At 38.8% G+C, this 7,609-nt stretch overlaps 4 protein-coding genes across 4 annotated transcripts; 2 read left to right on the top strand and 2 right to left on the bottom strand.

The window, feature by feature from the left end:
• Positions 1-267: 267 nt before the first annotated feature.
• On the top strand, positions 268-2,121 carry EV154DRAFT_528621 (uncharacterized protein). The gene is made up of 5 exons (XM_051603604.1): positions 268-563; positions 629-744; positions 809-937; positions 1,004-1,216; positions 1,273-2,121. Exons 1-5 carry the CDS (start codon positions 320-322, stop codon positions 2,068-2,070), a joined length of 1,500 nt encoding a protein of 499 aa, XP_051451528.1. The 5' UTR covers positions 268-319; the 3' UTR covers positions 2,071-2,121.
• A 67-nt stretch (positions 2,122-2,188) lies between these two features.
• On the bottom strand, positions 2,189-2,575 carry EV154DRAFT_431118 (CCAAT-binding transcription factor (CBF-B/NF-YA) subunit B-domain-containing protein; the record flags this gene model as incomplete). Its single annotated transcript, XM_051596584.1, has 2 exons — positions 2,189-2,319; positions 2,392-2,575. Coding segments are annotated over 2 exons (315 nt in total), but the record flags the coding sequence as incomplete, so codon positions are not given.
• A 552-nt stretch (positions 2,576-3,127) lies between these two features.
• Positions 3,128-4,449, top strand: EV154DRAFT_528600 (uncharacterized protein). Its single transcript, XM_051603603.1, has one exon. It carries the CDS (start codon positions 3,282-3,284, stop codon positions 4,329-4,331), a length of 1,050 nt encoding a protein of 349 aa, XP_051451526.1. The 5' UTR covers positions 3,128-3,281; the 3' UTR covers positions 4,332-4,449.
• Positions 4,450-4,589: 140 nt separating this feature from the next.
• On the bottom strand, positions 4,590-6,312 carry EV154DRAFT_540636 (uncharacterized protein; the record flags this gene model as incomplete). The annotated part of the gene is made up of 2 exons (XM_051604431.1): positions 4,590-5,182; positions 5,244-6,312. 2 exons carry the CDS (start codon positions 6,310-6,312, stop codon positions 4,590-4,592), a joined length of 1,662 nt encoding a protein of 553 aa, XP_051451525.1.
• Positions 6,313-7,609: the final 1,297 nt, after the last annotated feature.

Here is a 7,609-nt window from a genome sequence, read left to right as displayed (position 1 = left end):
GCAGCTACTGCTCGTTGTCGTCCCACCGTCATGGAAAAACCCAACATTACACAGTCCAGAAGTTTGAGAAGTACCACTGGAAGAAAACCAGTGAGGGATGAAATCGTCCCACCCGTGCCTACTCAAGAAGATGAAGAGCTTCGTTTTGCCATGCAGCGTGTCTGGGCTGTTCTAGACGCTGAAACCAATCCACAGGTAAAAAAAAAAAAAAATCGATAATGATTATGTGTGAGATGAGCTGTTAAAATTAAAGAAAAAAGCTGTTTAACAGGAACCTGCTGCTCCCGTTGCCGTCGCTGCTGCTGTTGCCCCTACCACAATGATGCCTAGCGAGGGAAACGACATGGATAAATCCAACATGGTGAGCACAGGTCGTATCCAGACAGTTCCATTAAAGACTTTTACCACCCGAATCTACATTGACGATGCCAAAAACCATAAAGTGGTACAACTCACCAATCTTTTGACAACAGCCATGGTCGTACAATATTTAAAAAAGAAGGGTTTAGTGGATCAATCGGATGAATGGACTCTCTTTGAAATTGCCAATAGTCATGGTGTTGGTAAGTTATCCCCTCATAACTAAAAAACTGGCTCCTTAATAATTTTAAAACATTGATTATTTTAGAAAGACCGCTTCGTCAATGGGAAATCGTGCTTGATATTGTTAGTATTTGGGAACCTGATGCAAGTAATGCTCTCCTAGTTAAAAAATATTCATATTATTATACTTTAACTTCAGAGGTAAGGGTGAAAAAAAAAGAGGGAGTAAAAAGATGACTGATAATATTCTTCTCCCAAATAACAGAGCATCTTTAATAAAAAGATTCCTCCAATGCATGGTTGGTTGTCCATCGAGTATAAAAAAGGGAAATGGCAAAAGCGCTATTGCTTTATCAAGGATAATGCTATACATCATGCCAAGGATAACAATAAGGTATAATTTTATTTTATTTTTATTTTATTTATTATACTAACCAGCCCACACAATCTTATAATAAAGGGGTCATCCACTTCGATTTTATGTCATTTAGGAACTTACGATGTCTACACTTTACTTTCACCTTTAAAACAAAGTCCAACTCCATTTGTATTTGCCATCCGTGCACAAGATCGATCCAGCATGTTTGAACGAGAAGGAGATTATATGCGATGTTTAGCAGTGGAGGATCAAGATGAAATGAAAGATTGGGTTTTAAGTATCCGTGGTACAAAGGTAACACACATATTTTTCTTAAATGAAATGTATTTTTAAACAAATTTAATATATAGAGTCATATCCAATATGGTTACCATCCAAATCGTATCATGAACCCATTGGCCCATATCTCTCTCGAGGCTTCCTCTTCCGCTGATGAACCTGCTTTACGTCGTCACAAATCCACACGTGAAGCCGCGTCTCTGCCCAAAAGTGAATCCACACGTCGCGTGGTGGATGAAAAGCAACCGATACAAAGATCTCTGACAAGAAGTGGCACAACACGAGGCTCTCAGCGTAACCCAACCGTTTCCACCAGTACCGGTGCTGTAGAAGCCGCCTCTTCTACACCACTCGTTGACACCACGGAAGAAAGCACGTATGTTAAGGGTTCTTTATTAGCTAAAGAAGAACTGGCGGATCGACACGAAGAACCACAAACGCTGATCCATATTGATGACCGTATCAAGTTTGCTAAGGGCAGTTTACTAGACAAGAAAGAAAACCCACTTCCTACTACCGCTGTTTCCGGTGCAGCTGGTAAAATGACGCGATCCAAGAGTGTACGTGAGGTGAGTTCGACGACAGCTGGAGCCACAGAGGATCAGCCTAGACGCCACATGTCGCTAAGAAGAAAGCCAACGACGAGCAACAACAATAAAAAACATCATGATGTCCCACTTCCTAATACAACAACGACACTTTCCTCATCATCATCACCACCTGCTTACTCTACACCCAATAGTACCTTACTTCGATTAGATGATACACCCGAAAGATTTCATTCAAGAGAGTTACATGGAAGACATGTGAAACCTTTATTAAATTTCGATTCAAATGAAAAACCTACCACCACCCTCCATAGAAAATAAGCTCTTTTATATATATATATGCATATATATATAATTTTTTTTTTTTTTTTTTTTTTTTTTTTTATATATATCAGTGTATGTTTTTTTCTTCTTCTTTCATAATAAAAAAAGACTGGTTTTAGGACTGGAGGTTGATAAAAGATTGTTGCTGCTTAACTGCAGGAGAAGGCGTGTTATTTTCTTTGGAATCCAGTAAATCATCTGTTGGTAACTGACCGGTCTTTTGTAATTCAGCAATTTCAGCAGCAGCTTTTTTTTTTAAGAAAAATAAATAAAAATATAATGAGCACTGTTGTTTCTCTATGGTCACATTCAACTTACTTAAAAATCTTCCACCAGGTCCTCGAGGTCGACGCATAGCATGCTTATGTCGACTTTCATGAAGGTATGGCTTTCTTGTACGTTCCAATTTATGTAATTCTTCCAACTTTAAACGAGCAGCACGACGTTTAAGAATGCGATGATATTGTTTTGCGTTCACATACAATGGCTCTTCTTCCACAGCTGGTGCAGTAGCGGATGGTACGGCGGGTACTGCTTTTCTTTCTCTCGTTAGTTTCTTGTGTATATGTGTTTTAATTATTTTGTTTTACCTTGTGTCTGTTGTGCCATCATACCACTAGGCTACAATGAGAAGAAAGGGTTAACATGATTCCCACAAAATGAAATAAGTGAAAAAGAATTTCTTACCAAAGAAACATGTTGTTGTGAAAAACGACCGTAATTTAAAGGTGAGTGTTGACCTTCACTCTAAATTATTTGTAAGGTTAAAACAAAGAAAATTAAGTCATGTAATGTTCTTTTTTACCATGGATTCCTGAGTAGCCACTGGAATGGTAGGACTAGCCGTGGTAGAATTACCATTGGATTCAGTATAGGAATTCATTTGGTTTATGTATAGAGAAAAGTGGGGTAATATAAATATATATATATGCAAATTTTAATATGAAGGCCCGTAACTGATTTTAACAAAAAAAAAAAGCTGTCAGTATAAAGGAACAAATATGATAGGATAAGACTTTCTTCCAATCAAAAAGAAAAAAAAAATAGAAAAAGGACGATTAAAAAGAGAGAGAAAGAGAGAGAGAGGAGGTAAGTGAGGGCTGGGAAAATAAAGACAAAAAGAGTATACGTCACCCGCCCCTTGGTGATATTCACAGCCCCCTTCTTTAGTTTTTGTTGACCCAAAAATAAAAAATAATAAAATAGGTATGAATCCTTTTCAAGTCTTTCATGATAACAAGAAATTTTACTTGAAAATCAGTCAACATACAGATGATTGTGCAGACGAATTAAATCGTCGCATTCGAAACTTTGACAGCTTACAAGAGAAGGATGCAGAGCTTGAGCTTTATCACCTGATTTTAAAACATGCTCGTCATTGTGACTTGTCTCATTGTGTTGCTCAACAGATGGAAGCCAATTTACAGCATTTGATATTGTCCTTTGTGTCACCTTCATATCCTTTACTCGTTTGCCGTCTGGATCTTGTCAAACAAGACACTTTGAACGAAGATCAGCTACTTTTACTACTTAATTATGCCTGTCACTTGTGGTCTGATCCTCGTATCTACGTACGTCGCAAATCCATGGAGCTTGTACAGCGTATCATTCCTCTTTTACCGCAGGTGGATATCTCTCTCATTCTACAGTACCTTCACACGCTAGATATCACCCTTACAGACTTAGACAAGATCCTCTCTTCTGAATACACCGAATTCTTCCATACGCCTATGACCCTGGATCGAGAATGCATCAAACGCCTAGTCCGAATCGTCCTCAGTATTATTTCACACCACCCTTTCACTTTCCCCCGCGATGCTGCACCCATGGATTTGCCTATCCAAAACCTCTTGCCTTTACTGTTTGAAATTTGCTGTGCCAATGACGATGACACGGTGGATTTCATGTACACCATCCTGACAATTTTCAAGGGTGGAGATACCCACTTGTTAAAATCCTTGGAGATCACGCCACATCGTGTGTTTCTTTACTTTCTAAAGGTGTGTGGCGGCACGCATGATATCTTGATTGATTTCTTGTTGGACAAAGATTCGGAATTCTTGAGCTTTTTCATTCAATATCTAAAGTATGCGGTAGAAGATGGAGATGTCTTGTTGGATATCTTGGATGAAGATGAAAGGGATGGCTTATTAACGGTGGTGGTGAATATCACCTTGGTCCTAGAAAAAGACGCATTTCCTTATAATACAGCTCCCTTGCTAAGACGTCTCGTTCAATTAGAAGAATTACTTTTGTAATTCAAGGAAAAAAAAAGTTTTTCTTTTTTTTATTCTGATAAAATGATAATAATAAAAAAAAGAAGAGCAAAATATATGGGAAAGAGAGAATGTTATACAAATGTTGTGTGTGTGTTTTTTTTTGCTTTTTTCTTTTTTCAAGGTGTGTGTGTGTGTATCTACAATAAGAGAGTGTGTGCTTATATATGGTGTTGTGTGCGATCTAAGTTGTTTTTTTTTGGCTTTTTTTGACTTTTCGTTTTTTTCTTGGTGTTGTATTTAACAGGTTAGTTTTGTAGCAGTAGAAGAAGAATGCTTAAAATTGGAACAGATAGACCAAATATGCGAAGCTAATTTGGGTCGTTGTTCAGCAATTGTTGTCAATTCCTTTTCATAGGGAATAAAGTAAGTTGTACTTTGGGGATCTTTAGATAGCCAAACAAGTAGATGTGATGCCACCAGCGCAATCCCCTGAATATCAGACACGTCCACCGTCAGCGGGTGACTCAACACAGGTGAACTCACGCCACCATTCACATTACTACTTTGCGGTGTATACATGCTGGATGAATTGGAGGATGATATATTGGATGTCGGCGTAGACGGTGACGACGAAAGTGAAGGCTCAGGACTCTGCACTGGACTGTTGCAACAACTCTCGCCAATCCCGTTAAAGAAATGCGTGCGTAAGTGAGAAATCCAGTCGTCTTTTGTCGGGAATAATTGTTCTTCTTGTGTGCAATGTGACCAATGACATGCATAATCATCGTTCGCTGTCGCTACCATATGATCGTGTAATACATGTCGTTGAAGTGTAAATGTATCATCAAACAAGAGCGAGCAATGTGCCCATTTACACGAAACCTGCGGGCCTATAAAAATACAGTGTTTAATTAAAAAAAAACAATACATACTACAAATATATAAACTTACGGTCTTGTAGGATGCTCATTTTAATTTGAATGCCCAATATATTTAATCCTTCCACCACAGGTGACGATTGTCCCGGACTCGCTAACAAGGGTTTGGCTTCCGATGTCGTAGATGCTTTGGGAAATGCAATCTTCATGACGGTGTAAAAATCTCGCATCTTGAGTGCCTTTTCTAATCCAAACCTTGCTTCATACAGCAGGTAAATATCATCCAATGACAGAACACTACTTCGATCCGCCACTTGAAATTTGTCTTTTAACCAGCCCAGACATCGAAATGGTTCATCCAGTTTTTGATATACGGTTAAATCAGGCACGCGTGGTACCACTGGTTGATCTTGTTGTAAAAATCCTCCTCCTGCTCCTGCGTTCCCTGTCGCTGTCGTCGTATTATTGTTATTATTATTGTTGCTGTTGTTGTTGGTTGTTGCTGTGGCGGTAGTGGTGGTAGCGCTCGGTAATAGATCATCTTGGATAAATCGAGAGCAGAAATATTTGGATTTCGTCATTAATAAAGAAATGAGTAGGCCGATATATGCACTTGAATGAGGTGATGTCAAGAACTGAGATCTGGATTGAAGAGATGTACGTGTATGCTGATAAATGTATTCCAAAGCGGTGCCCACTAATTCCTCATCGTTCGACAACAGCATCTGAGCAATGCGTGCCATGACAGGACTGCTTTCTAAAAAGGCATGGTTGGCACGGTTCATGGTAAACCAAGTCAAGGTACGAATAGATCCAATCACCAAATAACGATCATGAGCAGCCACCAAAGTATGAACACAATGCAAACAAGGGTCCTTTTCAGATTCTAGAGCCATATGTGCCGCAATATTCTCCAACACGTCCATTGAATGTCTTCCCAATTCTACATGACCTGTACTCATGGATGTTTCCAGACCTTGTACCAACATTTCCTTGACAGACCCATGTTTGGCTAAAATGGGAATATACGTAGCCAAGAACGAAAAGTTTCGAAGGATATGTAATACTTTCAAGATAATCTCCAATGTACCACCCATTCCGGCTTCCCCTCCATTGATTTCACCAATTAAAAGCGGCACCATGATGGAGAAATCGTCTGTGACCATCTCTGTACTTTTGTTGCTGACGGAGGGCTCTATTTTCACATGTTCGGTTTGACTGGTATTCATCATATCGTTTAATGTGTCTGTAGCGCTGGAAGGCAATGCATGATCTGCAGCATGACTGGTCAAACAAGGTTGTGCCAATGATAATAGCAATTGTAATAAAAATGGGGATTCGGTCAATTCCAATTTCTCGGGACATTCAAATGACATGTGTACTATTTCATCCAAGGCCCAATCCACATCGCATCGTTGACCGAATTGTAACGCAAATAAAATACGATCTTTTTCATTAAACGTATTTCCATCCGTTACTGTAGAACTTGCAGCTGCAACGGCGGCGGCTGCAGTGGGTGTAGGATGATTGAGATGATTTTCGTGTTTCAATTGATCTTGTGTGGTTGCATAAATAGGTGGATCCATATCCATATTACTGAAATCAAATAATAATGGATTGCTGTAGCTTAAATCCACGGATTTCTTTTTTTTCGAAGGTGATTTCATGGCGGGTTTTTTCGTAGTGACAGCCACCTTGTAAGCTTTTCCGGCAAGTGTAGAGGATTTATGTGCACCTGGACCTAATAATTCTTTAGGCGGCTGCCAGTCTTTACTCCACAACTTTTCTTCTTCCCAGCCGAGCTATTTTATTATATATATTTTAGTTTTCCTTTTGCTTTCCAATGTTGATATATATATATATATATATATAAAAGGTTTACCAGATTCCGGATATAGACACCTTTTAGGATGTAGGCACTATTGGTACAGGTGGATGGGAATTGAAAGATATCGCCTACTTGTTTCCAGCCTCTGTTTTTAGTTACTTCATCAAATCCACCGGATGCTGCCACCACTTGAAAGATTTTGTACAAGTCTAATCGACGACCGCCCAAGACGGGTTCTGCTTGAAGTGTCGTGCTAATACCTTGTGTTGGTTTTTTTGTTTTGTTTTATATAGTGGAAAACTTACCCCTTCATTACATGGAATTGCTTAAGCTCTTTAATGAAGTTGACATATTCTGGTGTACGGTCTATTGTATCACGCAACCTCGTCATTGATAAAGTTGTCTTATGCTCACTTTGGCTTTTTTATATGTGTAAAAAAACGGGTTCTTTTTTTTTTTTTTACTTTTGCTTTACTTTTGTTGTTGTTGTTTCAACCTTTTGAATTATGAGTGTCTCTTCGTAGTTCGTTACAAGGAGAACAAAGGTTGTAGAATGTGTTTGTTTAAAAAGATGTTGAATCCCAGAAAAGAAACATGTAAAAAAAAAAAAA

This window comes from Mucor mucedo (genome assembly GCF_025094135.1).
Source record: "Mucor mucedo strain NRRL 3635 chromosome Unknown EV154scaffold_183, whole genome shotgun sequence".
NCBI classification, from domain to species: domain Eukaryota; kingdom Fungi; phylum Mucoromycota; class Mucoromycetes; order Mucorales; family Mucoraceae; genus Mucor; species Mucor mucedo.
This window is presented reverse-complemented; position numbering and strand designations above follow the sequence as displayed.

Excerpts from the sequence above, each read along its gene's own strand:
- EV154DRAFT_528621 (XM_051603604.1), top strand. The coding sequence starts at position 320 with ATGATGCCTAGCGAGGGAAACGACATGGATAAATCCAACATGGTGAGC. Across the intron at positions 745-808 it reads ATTATACTTTAACTTCAGAG|AGCATCTTTAATAAAAAGAT; the intron begins GTAAGGGTGAAA and ends CCCAAATAACAG. Across the intron at positions 938-1,003 it reads ATGCCAAGGATAACAATAAG|GGGTCATCCACTTCGATTTT; the intron begins GTATAATTTTAT and ends CTTATAATAAAG.
- EV154DRAFT_528600 (XM_051603603.1), top strand. The coding sequence starts at position 3,282 with ATGAATCCTTTTCAAGTCTTTCATGATAACAAGAAATTTTACTTGAAA.